The 23,349-nt window shown below is 35.6% G+C and overlaps 3 protein-coding genes across 3 annotated transcripts; 2 read left to right on the forward strand and 1 right to left on the reverse strand.

The window, feature by feature from the left end:
- The first annotated feature begins 1,892 nt into the window (after positions 1-1,892).
- On the forward strand, positions 1,893-2,303 carry LOC125835288 (uncharacterized). Its single transcript, XM_049514416.1, has one exon. It carries the CDS (start codon positions 1,893-1,895, stop codon positions 2,301-2,303), a length of 411 nt encoding a protein of 136 aa, XP_049370373.1.
- Positions 2,304-2,609: 306 nt separating this feature from the next.
- Positions 2,610-3,194, reverse strand: LOC125835238 (probable inactive dual specificity protein phosphatase-like At4g18593). Its single transcript, XM_049514367.1, has 2 exons — positions 2,930-3,194; positions 2,610-2,838 (listed from the first exon to the last, which is right to left on the reverse strand). Exons 1-2 carry the CDS (start codon positions 3,177-3,179, stop codon positions 2,684-2,686), a joined length of 405 nt encoding a protein of 134 aa, XP_049370324.1. The 5' UTR covers positions 3,180-3,194; the 3' UTR covers positions 2,610-2,683.
- Positions 3,195-9,076: 5,882 nt separating this feature from the next.
- LOC125835218 (senescence-specific cysteine protease SAG39-like) lies at positions 9,077-11,059 on the forward strand. The gene is made up of 3 exons (XM_049514340.1): positions 9,077-9,577; positions 10,115-10,381; positions 10,627-11,059. Exons 1-3 carry the CDS (start codon positions 9,115-9,117, stop codon positions 10,950-10,952), a joined length of 1,056 nt encoding a protein of 351 aa, XP_049370297.1. The 5' UTR covers positions 9,077-9,114; the 3' UTR covers positions 10,953-11,059.
- Positions 11,060-23,349: the final 12,290 nt, after the last annotated feature.

Below are 23,349 nucleotides of genomic sequence, written 5' to 3' on the forward strand. Positions count from 1 at the left end.
ATTATTTTTTATTGAATATTTTAGTGTTATCACTCATCTCATATTTGTGTTATTTTATTAAAAAAACACCTTGGATGGTTGTATTTTGGTTGGACTTAAGAAATATTTGGAGCACAAGTTAATTACATGTTTGTATGAATACTATACCGAAAAAATCCAAAAATCTGAGATTTATTAGTTTGTTTGATTTAAAAATTTGACACAAATGGTTTGGTTTGGTACTTGAAAAATCTGAACCAATCCGAAAAAATCCGATGTTGAAAAATCCAAAAAAATTCGAGTTTTATTAGTTTGGTTTAGATTTATAAATTTAAAATTAATTTTGACACAAATAGTTTAGTTTGATATTTGAGAAACTCAAACTAACCCGGTCAACATAGACCTTGAATTGCAAGCATGACTTGAGCTGCATGTGTTGCAGACGGGCGGATTTAGGCATAGGTAAGGTGTGTCACGGGACACGGCTTTGTCGAAATTTTTTTCGAAATATACCTATATTAAATAAAATAAAATAAAAAACTTTTAAGGTTAAGACAATTAAAAAGGACACCCATATCAGAACACTATTAGCTCAAGTGGCAGAAGCGCCACATTTTATGCCTCACGTTCCGGGTTCGATTCTCAACAATCTACTTTTTTTCTAGGTTTTTTTTACACGTTTTATTTGTATTTTTACCACTTTAATTCATTCATATCTAACTTACTCTTTTTAAAAAAAATAAATTAAAATAAAACTCAAAATTACACGTTTTATTTGTATTTTTACCACTTTAATTCATTCATATCTAACTTACTCTTTTTTTAAAAAAATAAATTAAAATATAACTCAAATTTTTTGAGTCCTTTATCCATTAGAATTATAGTACATAAAAATAGTATTGACTCCTTAAATCCTTATATTTGTATATTTGTGACTTGTGAGTTTCTTCAATTTTCTTTCCGGTCTTGTTCATCAATCATCGTTATTTGGCATCTCAAATCTCTCCGCATCATGCAAGTATTTTTTGCTATTCTATTTTAAACTATTACGTGCTTAAATTTTTATTTGTTCATGATAATAATTTTTTTTTTTTCTGTTGGCTTGTTACAGTGAAACAATTTAGAATTTATTAAATTGATTACAATTGTCCGCAATCGTCTATTATTTGATCCTCAATTACTAATTGTGCAGATCACATCATATTAGTCTAAATTTAATGGAGAGTCTAAATTTAATGCAACGATATTATTCTAAAAAAATCATAAACGTTCAAAGTCAATTTTAACAACTCAAGCTTCAACCGACTTGAAAGAACAAGACAATTAGTCAAAAAAAAAAATCAACGAAGTAAAGGAATTGATTTAAGTTCATTGCCGATTGATGTTAATTTATTAAAAGATGTTAATCTTATTTATTTGCAGTACAATCGGTTGAATAATGTTAGTATTAAATTTTATTTAATAATATGAAGATGTGAGTGGTTAAATTTAAAATTTTGAAATATTATCTAATTTAAAGAGTAGGTAATTTTTTATAATTTTTATAATTTAATCAAAAATTTATATATTTCATAAAGTTCACTATTAATGGGCCCTCAAATTTTTGGAGGCCTAAAGCAAAAGCTTCATTGATTTTCTTTTTGAGCCATTCTTATCACAGTAATAAAATATATATATCCTGCCAGATATTTAGATAATTGCAAGCATGACTTGAGCTGCATGTGTTGCAGACTTGCATAGTAATAATATATATATATATATATATATTCTGCCAGATATTTAGAATCATATCTGATATGGTGAACAACCATCATAGCTTTCATTGATTTTTCCACAGTAAATTCAGTTTCGCTCAGCAAAAATAGTGATCAAGAAGAAGCGATTGTTGTGAGAATTCAAAGGTAGCAGCAGCTATGGCAGAGAAGGAAGGAGCAATTATCAACAAGGGGCATGAAGAAGGTTTGAAAATGGCACTTTCCCTAATGGAGGAATTCGAACTCCCATTGGGGCTACTCCATCTTGCTGATGTGATCGAAGTGGGGTTTGTGAAGAACACAGGCTACATATGGGTCAAGCAAGAAAAAAAAATTGAGCACAAGTTCAAGATGATCGGCAAACTGGTAAGTTATGATACAGAAATGAGTGGATACGTCGAAAAGAGGAGAATCAAGAACCTCAAGGGAGTGAAGGGTAGGGAGTTGATGTTATGGCTTCCAGCTTATGAGATCACTGTGGATGATCCTCTTACTGGAAATGTTCAAATCAAGAGTCTGGCTGGCATCACCAAAACTTTTCCAGCTGAAGCTTTTGCTGCTGGTCAGTAAGGGATGCATATTTTCTGATCATCCTTAGAACTTACACTTGTATCCAATTGGTAATAACAAAAATTGACCTTGTGTTGGAGCATTGCAGTTTTTGTTTGGCATTAAAAATAATATGTTTCGTTTTCTGATAGCAATGTCCTGTTCTTTGAGATAAACATTATGTATTCTTCTTCCTGAACTCTCTTCACCAAATGATATAGAGCAGTAAGCACATTTGACAGAACAACATATTTAAAGAGACGAACGATATTGTTAGCAACTCCATTAAAACTATAATTGCTTGTGATCAACTTTACATCAAATACTCCAATAAAAAAAAGTCGCGGGTAGGACGACTGTTAGTTCTTAACTGATTTACATAACTAATAAATAGAAAACATTTAAAGATGACACTCATCTAGTCGACTCTTGTGCAGCTGAAATGCAGGGTTAATCCATGCTCCACAGTTGCACTGCATGCCTGCCCAATTGAAGAAACCAAGCCGAGCTTTGCAACCCAGGCACTGAAGCTTATCTTGGACACAACCATCTTCCACTGTTAGATGAGAATGAGTGACATTAGGAATTTGAAAGGATAGAAGGCAATTTTGTATAGGAATAAAAGAACAGTTAGGAATGAGACTAACCAACTTGCATCCACTTCATGGGCTCAACAAAAATAGAGGTGCATTGAGGTGGCTCATTGTAGGGATTGTCGCTTCTCTTTTTCCACTTGAAACATTTTTGGCCTTCACCAGGTTCATGTGGAACAACTTGCTCTTCTGATGCAACTATCCTTCGACATTTCTTGCAGCGGTATATAACTTGAGGTTTTGGATCAATACTAACATCAGAGGCTTTTTGAGAACTATCAATACTAACATTAGCTGCTTCCATGGTACTAGGTCACTTTATCTGTTTACAGCCAACGGAAATCAGTGTAAGAGAAGAATATTGCAGAGCTACCATGCATATTCATCACAAGGAGAAACTATCTAAAAATATGCATGTGTAAGAATAACCATGATTTACTACATCGACTCATGAAGTGTGATAAGACATGTAGCCCATTTTGTGAAACCAATGAAAATGCATGTATAACAAGTTAATAACCAAAAATCTTTAAAGACCATGAAAGATATGGTTCAACATATTGATGTCTTGAATAATTCTATATGGTTGATGCTCACCTCAACCCATTATCTAGCATTTCACAAATCACCTTTCAGCACAGAAGTTGTTACTGGTCAGCAACCTCAAATGACATAAAGCAATTACAGGTATGTACATATAACATGAAGATATAATCGAAAGCCCTACCCTCAAATTAATATGGTAAAGGTGAATGCAATATGTTGCGGAAATATCGTGGAAGCACACAATCACAAACAAAGAAAATATAGAAAAAGAATAACAAGGATTTAATGAGGTTCGGCTGAGCTTACTCCTCCGGCAAAAGTAGAAAGAAAGTTTTCCACTATGAAAGAAAGAGAACAAGTTTTACAATACTTTAGAATCCCCAACTACATATCCTATTATATAGATCCCAAGTAGTCCCAGACCTATAAGGAAAAGGTAGTCCCAAACCTATAAAGAACAGGTTTTTCCAATCCTATAAGGACAATATTTCCTTTTCCAAATCTTTTAGGACAAATGGTCACCTAAACTAATAGGAATTATAATTTCCTAAATAATCAAGGGAATAATTCAACACAATAAAAGTAGGGTTGGACAAATTTTAAAAAATAAATGAGAATGACATAAAAATAAAAATAGCATCATAAAAAGATCCAATTCCTCAATGAAAACTAGAACAATTTGTTTCTTGTAACATTAGAAACTTTGAGATTAAAATCACTTAGGATTGCAAATGAATATCCGTGTTGCAGCCTTAAAGGTCTCAAGTAGTTAGAAACAATTATATGAATCTTCTATTTATGTTCCACACTATTCGAAGTTTTTCCATTCCAGTACTCAACAATTCATACCTTTTCTCTAAAACTACATGTTCTCTAAATCTTAGACTCATCCTTACACTGATATACAAGTCTCACATTGAGAGAAAAAATAAACACTAGAGCACTATTCCAATAGACCTAGTCAGGATTCTCAAAAACAGATCAAAATTGGATATCACAATGTGCTAAACTGGACTTCAATCCCTTCTCATTAACTATCCCTTCTCATTAACTAAAGTATATAAAATTATCTATTAATCACAATTATATTGAATCATGTGAATAGCTAGATAACAAAACTTTACAGAGAAACAGATTACAATAGGGCACTACAATTATTATACCGACAAACTTTTCTCCATTCATAGAAAAGTGATTCAGAACATTTGCATGAGATCAGACGGAAAAGAGATAAACAACTTACATTGATGATTTTTTTTCCAGAAGAAAGAGAAGTGCGAGGATTTCGTCGGAAAAAGAACGAGTGTGTAGGCATGAAAGAGGAGTAAAGCAGTATTTGAAGGTTTGGGTTTAGCCAAATCCGAAATCAATTGGGTTTAGGGTCTCCAATTTGTAACGAGTTTGGGCTTATAAGTCCATGTCCAATCCTGCCATCCTAATTCCCCAATAGGTGAAGTGCACAAAATAGCCAATTTTGGGGTTCCTATTTATATCATAGCCTAAATTATAACTTTAGACACGAGGAATTAAAATTGAAAATTGAAAATATTTGTGCCTGAAACTATAAATTTTATTTAAAATTAAGAGATCACATGCATGAATGAAGTTAAGGCAAGTTAATGTATACATATCTCTCAAATATTCTTCTTTCTCAAGAACGAAATATCAAAAATATTGATAATATATTAAACTGAGAGCAATTTATAGAGTATCATTCTTCACTCGCGAGGGTGAATTTTTAGTCTAAAAATAGAGCAATAGAACTAATTTTTATTTTTTTTGTAAAAATAGGTTGTTAATATATATATATGACGCACTTGGTTAAATCGTACAATTTTGATGCTTTACACAAAATAAGAGGGAGAAAATATTCTCACCCTTGAAAAAAAGTAGTACATTAAAACAGAAAGGTAGATAAATATTGAAGTAGTGTTCAACTGTTCATCCTCATGGCCTGTAAATTTTACACATTAATTAACTATAAAAAAAATATTTACTCAATCTGTTTATTTATAAATTTAATTATGTTAAAAATAAATTCAAACGATGAACATAGTTCTGGCTTGTTAATAGAAATTAGAACAGTAAATAACTTATCATCAAAAGGTTAAAACACTGATAATGCAACTAATCTTTGCATTATCAATATATAAATTCAAATCCAATTCAAGTTTATCAATTCTGTTTAAAGTCACTGACAAGGATGCATGTTTTTGCTAATCAATTGCTTCTAATTAAGAAAGTCCTTAGAGGCTAATTGACAGGTGATGAAATAACATTTGAAGCATTTATAACCATCTATTTACAATTATTAATAGGTATAAGATAAAGTCATTATAAGTACAAATTAATTAGATTAGTGATTAGTCTTGCCTTTATTATGCATCATATGAAAACGAATTGGCCACCATTTTCTAATGGCATTAGACTAGAGAGTACGTCATCATGTCTCCTTAACAAAACATTATTCTTTCTTATCTTATTTATTATTCAAAAGAAAATTCTCTTTTTTTTAATTAATATTCCGTCCTTTTAATTTAAAAATTAAACTGTGTGACTTTTCTTTTTTAATCCATTTTTTAAAAAAATATTAAATTTCTATACTTTGCAAGTTCTTTATTCAATATTTAGTTCACCTTAATAATTGATATATATATCTACGAAATTCAAAACATATTTTACATATACACACTTTTTATGATCATGAAATTCAAAACTTGATTGTAAAAACAAATAAAATTTAATAGATTCCGTTCAAATCACTGAATATCATTATCATTTTTTCTGTTAACTTGTGGCTAATAGCACAATAGAGTAAGAGATTATGCTTCACACTTAGTAGACACATACAAAATGTATAACAACTCAAGCGATCCCACAAATTAACGTGACCCAAATTTTCTTTCATGCATAAAAATATATATAGATTCCTTTTACTTCCAAATTTTTGGGGTCTACTCTTTTCGTACGTGTTGATAGTATATGTTTTGCTTCTATGAAATATATTCCTTTTACTTTTAAAGAGTATCACCATTACACGGATTCCATGATAAAGAGTGTTTTTTTTATTTGGATTTTTTCGTAAAGCTAATTATTCAATTTTGCTGACCCAGAGATTCTTGTAATTTGAACTATTTTATTCCAGAAAAAGAAGAATGAAATGTTTTATATTTTGTCATGATTTGTGTTCATGGATATATTCAGTTCACAATATCACTCAAAGCTCAACAAAGAGATCCTCATGTGAAAGAAATTGTAACGTATAAAAATCCTCCTTGAATACGAAGACTTCAATTTTTAGAGTTATAAGCCAGGAAGTAAAGGGGCAGGTTCATTATGGTTTTTATGAAAAAGGACCAAATATGTCTTTGATCTATTGATCTAGTTCTAAATATTATCTATCGGTTAACCTTTTAGCCCAATATGTTTTTTTTTTGTTGCAATTGCATCCTATAGCTTATTTGAACCCTCCCATTTAAAACAACGGATCGAAATAGGGCTAACTATATCCTTTTATTATCAGAATTAGTTTAAATATAATCCTCATTGTATTTTCGTTTCAAATATTACCCTCCCATTATACTTTTAGCCCAAATATATTCCTCTCATTATATATTGATACAAATTAATCCTTAATTTGAAAGAGAGACGCGTAGCAAACTCAAAATAAAATGACTTGCTCCAAATTTTAAATACTAGATTCTTTTAGAAAACTACCCGTTTAGTCCATCCCCGATCCATTTCATCCGCTTCAAGTTCTTTTCTTGTTTAAAATGATAATGGCTAAATAATGAGATCATTTTGTCAGTTTCATAGCTATTAAATGGAGACTGAAAGTAACTAGTATTAATTCAGTAACTAATTGCTAAAATTATTCTGAACATGAAGTTAGATTTCCGTGTCAAACATCCCTACCTAGTCAACATTTTCCAAGCTACATATATATGCATGAAATGTGATACACAATATTATAAGTACTACTACTTGTTTAGCCTTTAGCTAGGCATGTGTATCAATCATTTAAGTCAAAACTCTTCCATAATGAGTTGCATGTGGTGATGGTTCCGTATACTAGTCCATGTATACCATAAACAGTATATTACTCCCTCCGTCCACTTTTAATTGTCATGGTTTCCTTTTTAATTAGAGTTAAATCATAAAGACTTTGACTAACATTTTATGATGCATTTTTTTATCATATTGATATGCAAAAAATTGCAATGTATAGTACTTTTCGTATAATTTTTGAATATCTAATTTTTTTGTTTAAAATATCAAATTAACGTAATCTAATTTAACTTTGAAAATTAGTCAAATTAAATTTTAAAAAGTGCAACATAACAAATAAAAATGGAGGGAGGAAAGTACTGGATAAGATCGATCCACTTGAATAGAAATCATGATGATTTTCATATTCTTATTGTTATTTCCTAATAACCAAAATTCAAAATTTTGAATTACCAATAGGAGTCATGTGATGGAAATAGAGAATGTGACTACCGAAAGAAAGAAGTATTATTTGTACAAGTCACATAGAAAAGCGAGAAAAGAAGTTACCTATAAAGTGATAGAATACAAGGGGTCGTTTGGTTGGGAACAAGTTATCCCAAGATTAGTTATTTTGGGGTTAACTATCCTAGGATAACTTATCCCACCATGCATATGGAATAACTTATACCATCACTATGATATAAAATGGTGGGATAAGTTATCCCAAACATGACAACCAAACAAGATACAAAACTTTTATCCCATTACTATTTTCTTATTACATCACTATTTATTTTTATCCCTCAATCAAACGACCCCTTAGTATATGCGGCCTTTTATTGAAGAAGACGTAATATCATGTTAGGAGTATTTTAAAGTCATTTTAGACCAACAACTAGTAATTCCAAGTCGATGTTTCATGAGATAAGTTTGGAGATGGCAAAATAATGATGCGGGGACTTTCTATGGGTCAATTTATTACCTTTACTATGTTTGAAGATGCACACACGAAAACACATGTATAGTTGATAAATACTTGAATATGAGTGACACACATTTAAGTCTTTTTGAGCTGTTTTAGTACCGCAACAAGAAGTTACTAATAAAGATTTCTTAACAAATTTATATTAAGAGAAAATAAAAAAAAATCAGCCATCGAGGTAGTATGCAACAATTTGCATGCTAAGCACGATAGCTGATCTAGTTCCATCTAAAAGTGTCTAGTAATTAATTTGTTTGGCCAAACTTCTAAAATTAGCTTATTTGAATCATTGAATTTTTTTTAGTGAGAAGTAATCTGTGTTTGACTAATCAATTTAAAAATTACTTTTGAGCAGCAATTAATATTTGACCTAACTTATAAAAAGTGTTTCTAAGTGTATTTTCTCAAAAATACTTTAATTTTCAAAAATCCTATTTTTGAAGAAAATCTATTTTTTTTTTAGTTTTTAAAAAATATTTTTTACTACTTCCCCAAAACACTTATTCTCTCTCAAAAGTTTAGTCGAACACCTAATGAGTTAGAAAATTGTGCAAGAAATCTAAATTAGGATTATGACTTTATCTATGCAACAACAACAGGAGATTCAACTTGTAGGAATTTCTTTCCTATAAATACCTTTGGCCAAGCATGCTTTAACATTCATCCAAGAAAAAAATAATTCATTTTCCTTATTCATAATAAAATAACTAGTTGTTCCATAATGGCCATATTTACAAATCCTAGCAAATACATTTGCTTAGCATTTTTCTTCCTAGTTTTTGGACTTTGGAGCTCTCAATTAGTTACATCGCGTCCAATCAACTATGAGACAACCATGCGAGTTAGGCATGAGCAATGGATTGCCCATCATGACAAAATTTACAACGATTTGGAAGAGAAAGAAATGCGTTTTAAGATATTCAAAGAAAACGTGAAACGTATAGAAACTTTTAATGCAGGAGAAGATAAAGGGTACAAACTTGGCGTTAATAAATTTGCTGATCTCACGAACGAAGAGTTTCGTGTGTTGCATACAGGTTACAAGAGTTCATCGCACCCTAATGTTATGTCCTCCTCAAAACCAAAAACACATTTTAGGTACGCTAATATAACAGACGTACCGCCAACTATGGATTGGAGAAAGAAAGGAGCTGTTACCCCTCTCAAGGACCAAATGGAATGTGGTTAGTCAAGATTTTTCCCCTACTTCTTTTATTTTTTTCTCTTCTTTTTACTTCTTCACTATTTTAATTATATTAAAATAAATATTTACTTATACTTAGTGACAAAGTTAGGATATTCATTAAGATATTTAAAATATGAAGAAGTAAATATAATTTTAATCATGTATAAACAATATAATTTTCTATCGAATTAAAGAGGCTCAAATGAACCCCTAGATCCTTACTAGTTGTGCCTCTCCTTGTACTTGTAATTTGTCTACTTTAGTATATCAAAAGAAAGACAAGTTTATTTTTCCAGTTTTATTCTTTAACATGAACTAGTCATTTCAAATTATTTTCTGAATTTATTAAAGACTATACATCAATTAATATAATATCATGACGAACTGTAAACTTCAGAGTGTAAAAAAAAAACAGGGGACAAATTTCCATTTCTTTGTGAATACTGTCTCATAATTTAAGGAAATTTCCAAAAAAGGTAGTTTGCCTCTTTCAAAAACACACTTTTTCTTTCATTAATATTATGCAAACATACAGGATCCTGTTGGGCATTTTCTGCAGTAGCAGCTATGGAAGGCCTACACCAAATGAAAACAGGAAAATTAATCCCTTTATCAGAGCAAGAGCTTGTAGATTGTGATGTCGAAGGCGAGGACGTAGGTTGCACCGGAGGACTCTTGGATACTGCCTTTCAATTCATCATAAAAAATAAGGGCCTCACTACAGAAGCAAATTATCCATACGAGGCAGCAGATGGTGTCTGCAACAAGAAAAAATCAGCTGTTTCAGTAGCAAAGATTACAGGTACATTTAGCCCAAAAATTAAAAAATGAAAAATTTACTTATTTGATTTGGACGAGTTAGGAGGTTATGACCCATTGTTTAACTATTCCGATGAAAATTGTTGCAGAAATAAATAAATCTTTGACCAAGCAAACACTGAACGAGTTAATTATGACCTAACCTATTTATTAACTTAATATGTTTTAATTAACCTGTCTAAATATAATTCAACTCACTCATTTAACACATTTCCCTAATTACTACAGGATATGAAGATGTGCCGGCCAACAACGAGAAGGCCCTTTTGCAAGCTGTGGCTAATCAACCCGTGTCGGTGGCCATTGATGGGAGTAGCTTCGATTTCCAGTTTTATTCAAGTGGTGTATTTAGTGGATCATGCAGCACTTGGCTTAACCATGCTGTTACAGCAGTGGGATATGGTGCTGCAAGTGATGGTGCAAAATATTGGATTATAAAGAATTCATGGGGCAGTAAATGGGGTGAAAATGGATATGCACACATGAAAAGGGATATTGATGATAAAAAAGGCCTTTGTGGACTTGCCATGAAGGCTTCTTATCCCACTGCCTAAAGGAAATTAAATATCCTTAGCTTTTTAAATATTTTTCAACCATAAACATATGTGAATACTTTTTTTTTGAAAAAAACAAAGGTTTGTGCTGGGGAAGGGGAAAAGGGGAAAAGGGGTGGGATTATCAGGTGGTGAATTGAATTCTCAACAACAAATATAAATTCGCGTAGCCAATCAACTGAGCTACTCAAATTTTTCAAAAAACATATGTGAATACGTCGTGGGTTTGAAGTAGACTTTTATTGAACTGTCCATAGTTACGTTATTATAGCACTAAAAAGGTGCCGCCTTCTATTTAATTGTATTGTATGTGCATCATGTGAAATACTAATATATAATGGTTATATTGTTTAAATTTGATTTGACTTATCACCGGCTTTCCCTTGCAACAATAATATATGACGTGCGTTCTTATATGAAATTAATAATGTCCCAATAAGAGTACGTGTCGTTTTGGATTCTTATGACTAGTAAATATTGATTGATATATTAGCGCAAATCTCACAAGTGTATATATATATATACCAAAAAAAAGTTTCATCTAAACTCCGAAGCAATTTCTTAGTTAATTAAACATAACACAATCTACCAACATAGATTGTTGTTGAGGAATTGACAACTTGCATAGCAGTGCATTGAAGATAGTTGCTGTTACATTGCCTTTTATATTGTTTGTTAATTAGTTACTTAACAGAATCAGTTAGTTAGCTAAACAGCGTGAACTCATAGTTTGTTAGCTTTGATTATTTGTGTATAAATATCCCAGTGTACAGATGTAAACAATCAATCGAAAATATCTGAGATAGCCATCTAGAATCTTCTCTGTAATTCTTCATATTTCTTCATCTCTTCAAACAGTTTTCTACAGATTTCATGGTAGATCTCAATTTTTAGCATGGTATCAAAGCATTAAGGAGTAAATCTAGGGATTTCCTTCGCGGATTGACTGGAGATCGAGAGATTTCTCTTTGTTGTTTGTATAATTGCTTGATTTTGCTCCAAATCCATTGTCACGATGGATGTTGATGGAGCTGCCATTGATGCTCAAATTCGAACTCCTGTCCTTGATTCTCTTCGATCCAAGGATGCATTTGGAATTGACTATCATCACCCTCTGTTTTTGCACGCATCTGATGCTCCCAGTTCAATGTCTATTGGCATGCCTCTGCTTGGCATGGAGAATTACTCACTCTGGCGTGAAGCTATGCATCTGTCTCTACTCACTCGAAATAAATTTGGATTTGTGGATGGATCTATTACACGTGATACTTTTGGTAAGGACTATGAGTTGCTTTGGGATCGTTGTAATGCCGTAGTCAAATCGTGGATCATGCACAATGTAAGCCGCGATCTAATCAATGGAGTACTGTTTCGATCGAGTGCTCATGCGATTTGGGAAGATTTACGAGAGAGGTTTGACAAGGTTACAGCATCCCGTATGTTCTCATTGCATAGGTCAATTTTTACATTGGGACAAGGAACTCTCTCGGTTTCTGCATATTACTCCAAGCTGAAGGACCTATGGGATGAATATGACTCATTAATGCCTCCTCCGTGTTGTGATTGTGTTAAATCTAAGGATTATGCTCCACATCTCCAATACCAAAGGCTTTTACAATTTCTTATGGGACTTAAAGATGGCTATCTCAGATATTTTCGATTGATTGTTTACATCTGTACACTGGGATATTTATACACAAATAATCAAAGCTAACAAACTATGAATTCACACTGTTTAGCTAACTAACTGATTCTGTTAAGTAACTAATTAACAAACAATATAAAAGGCAATGTAACAGCAACTATCTTCAATGCACTGCTATGCAAGTTGTCAATTCCTCAACACCCCCCCTCAAGCTAGGGGCAATGAAAATGTTTTTCATCCCTAGCTTGGATAAAAGATGTTAAAAATTGAGATCTACCATGAAATCTGTAGAAAACTGTTTGAAGAGATGAAGAAATATGAAGAATTACAGAGAAGATTCTAGATGGCTATCTCAGATATTTTTGATTGATTGTTTACATCTGTACACTGGGATATTTATACACAAATAATCAAAGCTAACAAACTATGAGTTCACGCTGTTTAGCTAACTAACTGATTCTGTTAAGTAACTAATTAACAAACAATATAAAAGGCAATGTAACAGCAACTATCTTCAATGCACTGCTATGCAAGTTGTCAATTCCTCAACACCCCTCCTCAAGCTAGGGGCAATGAAAATGTTTTTCATCCCTAGCTTGGATAAAAGATAGGAATGCTGGCAGTGAGGAAGACCCTTGGTGAGTATATCAGCCTGTTGCTCCGAAGTACCCAAATGAATAAGAGAAATCAACCCAGCTTGCACTTTCTCGCGGATAAAATGACAGTCAATGTCGATGTGCTTGGTGCGCTCATGGAACACCGAATTAGAGGCAATTTGGATGGCTGACTTACTATCACAGTGTAGGGGCACGGGAAGAGAAATATCCACATTAATCTCAGCAAACAGACCAATTAACCAAACGAGTTCAGCCACAGTGGAGGCCAAGCTGCGATACTCTGCCTCGGCTGAGCTACGTGAGACTGTGGACTGTTTTTTTGACTTCCAAGAAATAGGAGATGAACCAAATTTAACTAAGTAACCAGTGACAGAGCGACGAGTGTTGGGACATGACGCCCAATCAGCATCACAAAATGCAGACAAAGTGAGATCACAATCTGAAGAAAGGAGCACACCAAGTCCTGGAGAATGTTTGATATAACGAACCACTCTAGTGGCAGCAACCATGTGGGATAACTTGGGTGCGTGCATGAACTGACTCAATGTTTGAATGGCGAAAGAAATATCAGGTCTGGTATGGGTTAGATACAGTAATCTACCAATGAGCCTTTGATAAGCACTCACATCCGTAAGTGGGGGATCATCAGAAGAATCAGTAAGGTTGTCTAGTTCGACAGAAGTGAGCTTCAAGTGTAATTCAAGAGGAGCACCTGTAGGTTTGGCACCAGCTAACCCCAAATCAGCAATGAGGCCAAGAGCATACTTACGCTGGTGCATAACTATTCCTGCCTTGCTCCTAGCAAACTCAATCCCTAGAAAGAATCGAAGTTCGCCAAGATCCTTGATCTTGAAATTAGCTTGTAAGCAGGACTTAGTATCCTGAATCATATCCAAATCATCCCCAGTGATCAACAAATCATCAACATAGACAAGAAGAATGATAATCTTTCCTTGATACTTCTTAGTGAATAAAGAGTAATCGAAATGGCTCTGTGAAAAGCCAAAAGAGAGCAAAGCTGTGGTTAACTTCAAGTTCCACTGCCTGGAGGCTTGCTTGAGACCATATAAAGACTTAAGTAATTTGCAGGCATGAGTGGACTGATTATGAGCAGAGAAACCTGGAGGCATAGTCATATACACTTCTTCCTCTAAATCACCTTGTAAGAACGCATTATACACATCCATTTGATGAATGTGCCAGTGCTTAGTGGCTGCCAATGATATTACTGCCCTTACAGTGATCATTTTTACTACCGGAGAAAAAGTCTCTTGATAATCAATTCCTTCTTGTTGGCTATATCCCTTTGCAACTAACCTTGCTTTAAACCTTTCAACCTCACCATTAGCTTGATACTTGATTTTATAAACCCACTTACAACCAATTGCCTTCTTCCCATGAGGCAAAGCTACAACATCCCATGTATGATTATCCTCTAATGCCTTAATTTCGGATTCCATTGCTTTAACCCATCTTGGATCTTTGGCAGCTTGGGCATATGATTTAGGTTCTATGTCAGCAGAAAACTTAGCAACAAAACTTTGATATGAATTGGACAAGGAGTTATAGTTCACCACATCGCCTATAGAATATAAGCAGGCAGGATTAGAAGAATGAGTGCCCTTGTGAGGCATAACAAAATCCTTTAGCCAGATTGAGGGTTTAGTTTGTCTGGTGGTGTAGGAAGAGGGTCAGAGGATGAATTTTCAGCAGCGTGTGTGTTATGCTCAAGTGAGCAGTCAGAAGATATTGAAGTAGAAAGAAAATCAGGAGAGCTTGGAATGGGAATGATAGGCAGTTGAGTTGTGACAGGTGCAAGAATAATGGTTTTATGGACTATCACTGAAGTTGGGGATTCAAGGTCTAAGAAAGGATCAATAATTTGTGACATAGGGACTGTATTAGGGGAATAGAAAGGAAAAATGGTCTCATGAAAAACCACATCTCTGCTGACAAAAACTTGCCTCTTATCAAGATCAAACACCTTATAACCCTTTTGATACAAACCATAACCAACCAGAACACATTTAGCAGCCCTGGAACTGAACTTATCTTGCCTGGGTAATACTGAAACATAACACAAGCAACCAATAACTCTCAAGTGATGCAAGGAAGGTGCTCTACCATACAATAATTCAAAGGGTGATCTATCTTGAAGAACAGTAGATGGTACTCTATTGATGATGTATGCAGCAGCCTCAACACAACAACCCCAAAACTTGGATGGTAAATTTCCCTGAAACTTGATTGCCCTGGCTGTTTCTAGGATGTGCTTGTGCCTCCTTTCCACCACTCCATTTTGTTGTGGAGTGTATGGACAGGAACTTTGGTGCAAAATTCCATGACTTTTGAACAAATCACTACAAGCAGTATTGAAAAATTCTGATCCATTGTCAGATCGAAAAACTTTGATATGCTGTTCAAATTGATTTAGAACCATAGCAATGAATGTTTTAAGAACACTTGAAACATCAGATTTCACTCTTAGTAAAAAAATCCAGGTCCATCTAGAGTAATCATCTACTAAAGTGAGGAAGTAGTTCATGCCATTGTATGTAGTGACCTTGTAAGGTCCCCAAACATCTAAATGAATCAATTCAAAACAAGTAGTAGATCTAGTAGTACTATGCTTAAAAGGAAGTCTCGATTGCCTGGCCATAGGGCAGATATCACAATGGCCTAAAACATTACTACAATTATTGATAAGAGTAGGAATTTTCTTCAAAACTGGTAGAGGTACATGCCCCATCCTCTTATGCCAAAGTTCTGAATCTGGTACCTCTTTTGCCATTAGAGAGTGACCTGTAAGTGAATGACCATTGCTATGGTGTTCCCTCAACCAGTAGAGTCCTCCATGTTCTCTACCAATCATTTTCACCCTCCCATCGGAGAGGTCCTGAAATGTGCAGAAGTCAGGATAAAACGAAGCACAACAATTCAGCTGTTTTGTAGCCTTAGACACAGAGAGAAGGTTGAATTTAAAGGTGGGAACACACAACACATCTTTGAGAACATCACCTCCTGCTAGATGACTGTTTCCTACATGTGTAATCTCAATAGATTCTCCATTAGGCAGCTGCACTTTCCCTGTGTTGCCTACTTTAGTATGGTCAATCAGTAAATGTGAATCTCCAACCATATGATTAGTGGCCCCTGTGTCAACAATCCAACTAGGATTAGCATTAGAAGCAAGAAGAGATGTACCTGTCATGTGAGCACTAGCCTGATGACCAGCCATTTCCTTGTTCAACATCCCTAAAATCTGAGCATATTGTTCAGGGGTGAAAACATGAACAGTCACATGAGCAGTATGGGGATTCAATGGTGGTGTTAGATCAGGTGTTGGATTCCCATCTGCATGCACCATGTTGCTAGTAGCAGTAGTGTCTTTGCGTTTGGACTTGAAGTCAGCAGGGTACCCTATCAACCTGTAACAATTCTCTTTCAGGTGGCCAACTAGTTGACAATGACTGCATTTCATCAGTTTGAAACACTGAGTTTTGTTATGTCCTTTCGCGTGACAAAACTCACATTCCAAACCAAATTTCTTAGGCTTAAAACCTGAACCTCTAGCTGTGAAAAAGGCAGTAGGATCCATTCCACCATTTCCAGCAGATATTTTCTGAGTTTCATCCTGCAGCACCATAGCATAAGCTTGGTTGACATTGGGAATATGAGATTTCATCAAAATCTGGCTCCTAGCATGAGCATAGCCATCGTTAAGTCCCATAAGAAATTGTAAAAGCCTTTGGTATTGGAGATGTGCAGCATAATCCTTAGATTTAACACAATCACAACACCTTGAATGAGTTGTTGCTTAATTCTAGCATTATTCACCAAAGTAGTTGTCCTTATACACCTCAACAAAATGATGTAGTTGAGAGAAAACACAGACATATATTAGAAATGGGAAGAGCATTGAAGCTGCAATCAGACATTCCAGGAAGGTTCTGGGGTGAATGTGTGAAAACAGCTGTGTATTTAATTAATCGGCTGCCTACACCTGTCTTGAATGGAAAATCACCTTTTGAATTATTACATGGGAAAACTCTTTTCATTGAGCATCTTAAGGTGTTTGGATGTCTATGCTTTGCAAATGTTTTGCCAAAGGGAGATAAGTTTTCAGCAAGAGCTAAACAAGGTGTGTTGTTAGGCTACTCCTCCACACAAAAGGGATATAGACTGTTAGATTGGGAAACCAAGGCTGTTTTTATTAGCAGGGATGTGACCTTCAAAGAACATATCTTCCCTTTCAAGGGAATTCAGGCAGAAGATGCTCATTTACCATTACTTTCACCATTTGTTAATGATGCAGATATTGTCAAGAAGGATATGAAGCATTGTGATGATCCTGTGATTTCATCTGGAGATGAAAATTCCACTCCTGATAGAGTAGTTCTTAATCATGAGTCCACAGATATGGTTGGACCAAGACTCGACTCCGACATTCATGTGGACCAAAGTGAGGAGCTTGGACTGGTTGAAAATACTCATCATAGTAATCCACTTCCTCCTCAAGTCTCAGGTCAAAGGAGGACTACCAGATCTTCTAAACCTCCCATTTGGACTAAGGACTATGTTGTTCCCTCTAAGTTCAATCCTTATTCCATCACTAATCATGTTAGTTATGTCCATCTTCCTTGTAAATATCAAAGTTATCTCAGTGCTTTCTCCAGTATCACTGAACCTCAATCTTTTACGGAAGCATCACAGGATGAGAGATGGATGACAGCAATGCAGCAGGAAATTTTCGCTTTAGAAGATAACAATACTTGGACGATTGTGGATCTGCCTAAGGGAGAGAAAGCTATAGGATCCAAGTGGGTGTACAAAATAAAGTATAAAGCCAATGGTGAAATAGACAGATTCAAAGCTAGGCTTGTGGCCAAGGGTTACACACAAAGAGAGGGACTTGATTATCATGAAACCTTCTCACTTGTGGCTAAGATGGTAACAGTAAGGACCTTGATTAGTATTGCTGCTTCTAATGGGTGGAGTCTTTTCCAAATGGATGTCAATAATGCTTTCCTACAGGGAGATTTACATGAAGATGTCTATATGGAACTCCCTCGGGGATTCCATCGACAGGGGGAGAACAAGGTTTGTAAATTGGAGAAGTCACTTTATGGCCTTAAACAGGCGTCTAGACAGTGGAACATCAAGCTTACAGATGCTCTCTTACATTCTGGTTATTCTCAAAGCATGCATGACCATTCTTTATTTACCAAAAGACAAGGTGCTCACGTTGTTGTTATCTTAGTTTATGTTGATGATCTTCTTATTACTGGAAGCAGTGGGGATCTGATCAAGGAAGCAAAGTTGACACTACATCAACATTTCAAAATGAAGGATTTAGGAGATTTAAGATACTTTCTTGGAATTGAAGTTCTCAAATCTAGGGAAGGAATCTTACTAAATCAAAAAAAATATGCTTTACAACTTATTTCAGATGCTGGTCTTAGTGGTGCTAAGCCTGCTAGCACCCCATTGGAATTCAATCACAAGTTTACTAGCTTGGATTATGACAAACAAATTGGTGCGACTGATGATCCAAAATTTGATGACATTACGGCATACCAAAAGTTGGTTGGCAAGCTGCTCTATTTGACAATTACAAGGCCTGACATTTGCTTTGGTGTACAGGTCTTGAGTCAATTCATGCAACAACCAAAGGTATCATACTGGGAAGCAGCTCTTAGAATCATAAGATATGTGAAGAAATCACCCGGTCTTGGTGTATTGTTGAAAAGAGGAAATATCACGGAATTAACTGGATATTGTGATTCAGACTGGGCTTCTTGTCCAAATACCAGGAGATCTGTTACTGGTTATGTGGTCAAGCTTGGGGACTCTCTAATCTCTTGGAAATCGAAGAAGCAACAAACAGTAAGTAGGAGTTCAGCTGAAGCTGAATATCGAAGTATGGCTGCTGTACTTGTAGAATTAATCTGGTTGGCCGGTCTGTTGAAGGAGCTGGGTGTATCTATCACCATGCCCATAAAAGTATTTTCTGATAGCAAGGCTGCCATTCAGATAGCAGCAAATCCCATTTTCCATGAGAGGACAAAGCACATTGAAATTGACTGTCACTTCATTCGAGAGAGGGTGAAATCTGGTTTTATTGCTCCACAGTATCTCTGTTCTAGGTTGCAACTGGCTGACCTCTTAACCAAAGGACTTGGTGCAGGACAACATGATGAGCTACTGTCCAAGTTGGGTGTGTTAGATGTCTTCCACCCTCCATCTTGAAGGGGAATATTGAGCTACAAATAAGCTGCCAAGATTAATGCTAATAGAGTTGGTTAAAAAATCAGTTAGTTAGTCAGTTAGAATCATGGACTAGGCACGTGAGTTTGTTAGAATTGGTTGTAAGTCTACAAAGTCACACATATATAGTGTGAAGAATTATCTTTTCAGTCTTCAATCAGAACATTTGATAGAATGTAGATTCTCGTGATTCTCTTATTCTCCTACTTCTTCTATCTTTCTTCAAGCTATTTTTCAGTTTTCTCCATTACTGTTTTTCCTTGAATTTGATTAGATCATAAGAAATTTATAACGATGGCTATGCTCATGCTAGGAGCCAGATTTTGATGAAATCTCATATTCCCAATGTCAACCAAGCTTATGCTATGGTGCTGCAGGATGAAACTCAGAAAATATCTGCTGGAAATGGTGGAATGGATCCTACTGCCTTTTTCACAGCTAGAGGTTCAGGTTTTAAGCCTAAGAAATCTGGTTTGGAATGTGAGTTTTGTCACGCGAAAGGACATAACAAAACTCAGTGTTTCAAACTGATGAAATGCAGTCATTGTCAACTAGCTGGCCACCTGAAAGAGAATTGTTACAGGTTGATAGGGTACCCTGCTGACTTCAAGTCCAAACGCAGAGACACTACTGCTACTAGCAACATGGTGCATGCAGATGGGAATCCAACACCTGATCTAACACCACCATTGAATCCCCATACTGCTCATGTGACTGTTCATGTTTTCACCCCTGAACAATATGCTCAGATTTTAGGGATGTTGAACAAGGAAATGGCTGGTCATCAGGCTAGTGCTCACATGGCAGGTACATCTCTTCTTGCTTCTAATGCTAATCCTAGTTGGATTGTTGACACAGGGGCCACTAATCATATGGTTGGAGATTCACATTTACTGATTGACCATACTAAAGTAGGCAACACAGGGAAAGTGCAGCTGCCTAATGGAGAATCTATTGAGATTACACATGTAGGAAACAGTCATCTAGCAGGAGGTGATGTTCTCAAAGATGTGTTGTGTGTTCCCACCTTTAAATTCAACCTTCTCTCTGTGTCTAAGGCTACAAAACAGCTGAATTGTTGTGCTTCGTTTTATCCTGACTTCTGCACATTTCAGGACCTCTCCGATGGGAGGGTGAAAATGATTGGTAGAGAACATGGAGGACTCTACTGGTTGAGGGAACACCATAGCAATGGTCATTCACTTACAGGTCACTCTCTAATGGCAAAAGAGGTACCAGATTCAGAACTTTGGCATAAGAGGATGGGGCATGTACCTCTACCAGTTTTGAAGAAAATTCCTACTCTTATCAATAATTGTAGTAATGTTTTAGGCCATTGTGATATCTGCCCTATGGCCAGGCAATCGAGACTTCCTTTTAAGCATAGTACTACTAGATCTACTACTTGTTTTGAATTGATTCATTTAGATGTTTGGGGACCTTACAAGGTCACTACATACAATGGCATGAACTACTTCCTCACTTTAGTAGATGATTACTCTAGATGGACCTGGATTTTTTTACTAAGAGTGAAATCTGATGTTTCAAGTGTTCTTAAAACATTCATTGCTATGGTTCTAAATCAATTTGAACAGCATATCAAAGTTTTTCGATCTGACAATGGATCAGAATTTTTCAATACTGCTTGTAGTGATTTGTTCAAAAGTCATGGAATTTTGCACCAAAGTTCCTGTCCATACACTCCACAACAAAATGGAGTGGTGGAAAGGAGGCACAAGCACATCCTAGAAACAGCCAGGGCAATCAAGTTTCAGGGAAATTTACCATCCAAGTTTTGGGGTTGTTGTGTTGAGGCTGCTGCATACATCATCAATAGAGTACCATCTACTGTTCTTCAAGATAGATCACCCTTTGAATTATTGTATGGTAGAGCACCTTCCTTGCATCACTTGAGAGTTATTGGTTGCTTGTGTTATGTTTCAGTATTACCCAGGCAAGATAAGTTCAGTTCCAGGGCTGCTAAATGTGTTCTGGTTGGTTATGGTTTGTATCAAAAGGGTTATAAGGTGTTTGATCTTGATAAGAGGCAAGTTTTTGTCAGCAGAGATGTGGTTTTTCATGAGACCATTTTTCCTTTCTATTCCCCTAATACAGTCCCTATGTCACAAATTATTGATCCTTTCTTAGACCTTGAATCCCCAACTTCAGTGATAGTCCATAAAACCATTATTCTTGCACCTGTCACAACTCAACTGCCTACCATTCCCATTCCAAGCTCTCCTGATTTTCTTTCTACTTCAATATCTTCTGACTGCTCACTTGAGCATAACACACACGCTGCTGAAAATTCATCCTCTGACCTTCTTCCTACACCACCAGACAAACTAAACCCTCAATCTGGCTAAAGGATTTTGTTATGCCTCACAAGGGCACTCATTCTTCTAATCCTGCCTGCTTATATTCTATAGGCGATGTGGTGAACTATAACTCCTTGTCCAATTCATATCAAAGTTTTGTTGCTAAGTTTTCTGCTGACATAGAACCTAAATCATATGCCCAAGCTGCCAAAGATCCAAGATGGGTTAAAGCAATGGAATCCGAAATTAAGGCATTAGAGGATAATCATACATGGGATGTTGTAGCTTTGCCTCATGGGAAGAAGGCAATTGGTTGTAAGTGGGTTTATAAAATCAAGTATCAAGCTAATGGTGAGGTTGAAAGGTTTAAAGCAAGGTTAGTTGCAAAGGGATATAGCCAACAAGAAGGAATTGATTATCAAGAGACTTTTTCTCCGGTAGTAAAAATGATCACTGTAAGGGCAGTAATATCATTGGCAGCCACTAAGCACTGGCACATTCATCAAATGGATGTGTATAATGCGTTCTTACAAGGTGATTTAGAGGAAGAAGTGTATATGACTATGCCTCCAGGTTTCTCTGCTCATAATCAGTCCACTCATGCCTGCAAATTACTTAAGTCTTTATATGGTCTCAAGCAAGCCTCCAGGCAGTGGAACTTGAAGTTAACCACAGCTTTGCTCTCTTTTGGCTTTTCACAGAGCCATTTCGATTACTCTTTATTCACTAAGAAGTATCAAGGAAAGATTATCATTCTTCTTGTCTATGTTGATGATTTGTTGATCACTGGGGATGATTTGGATATGATTCAGGATACTAAGTCCTGCTTACAAGCTAATTTCAAGATCAAGGATCTTGGCGAACTTCGATTCTTTCTAGGGATTGAGTTTGCTAGGAGCAAGGCAGGAATAGTTATGCACCAGCGTAAGTATGCTCTTGGCCTCATTGCTGATTTGGGGTTAGCTGGTGCCAAACCTACAGGTGCTCCTCTTGAATTACACTTGAAGCTCACTTCTGTCGAACTAGACAACCTTACTGATTCTTCTGATGATCCCCCACTTACGGATGTGAGTGCTTATCAAAGGCTCATTGGTAGATTACTGTATCTAACCCATACCAGACCTGATATTTCTTTCGCCATTCAAACATTGAGTCAGTTCATGCACGCACCCAAGTTATCCCACATGGTTGCTGCCACTAGAGTGGTTCGTTATATCAAACATTCTCCAGGACTTGGTGTGCTCCTTTCTTCAGATTGTGATCTCACTTTGTCTGCATTTTGTGATGCTGATTGGGCGTCATGTCCCAACACTCGTCGCTCTGTCACTGGTTACTTAGTTAAATTTGGTTCATCTCCTATTTCTTGGAAGTCAAAAAAACAGTCCACAGTCTCACGTAGCTCAGCCGAAACAGAGTATCGCAGCTTGGCCTCCACTGTGGCTGAACTCGTTTGGTTAATTGGTCTGTTTGCTGAGATTAATGTGGATATTTCTCTTCCCGTGCCCCTACACTGTGATAGTAAGTCAGCCATCCAAATTGCCTCTAATCCG

Source organism: Solanum verrucosum, unplaced genomic scaffold (assembly GCF_900185275.1).
Source record: "Solanum verrucosum unplaced genomic scaffold, falcon-dt-bn FXZP01001278.1, whole genome shotgun sequence".
NCBI classification, from domain to species: domain Eukaryota; kingdom Viridiplantae; phylum Streptophyta; class Magnoliopsida; order Solanales; family Solanaceae; genus Solanum; species Solanum verrucosum.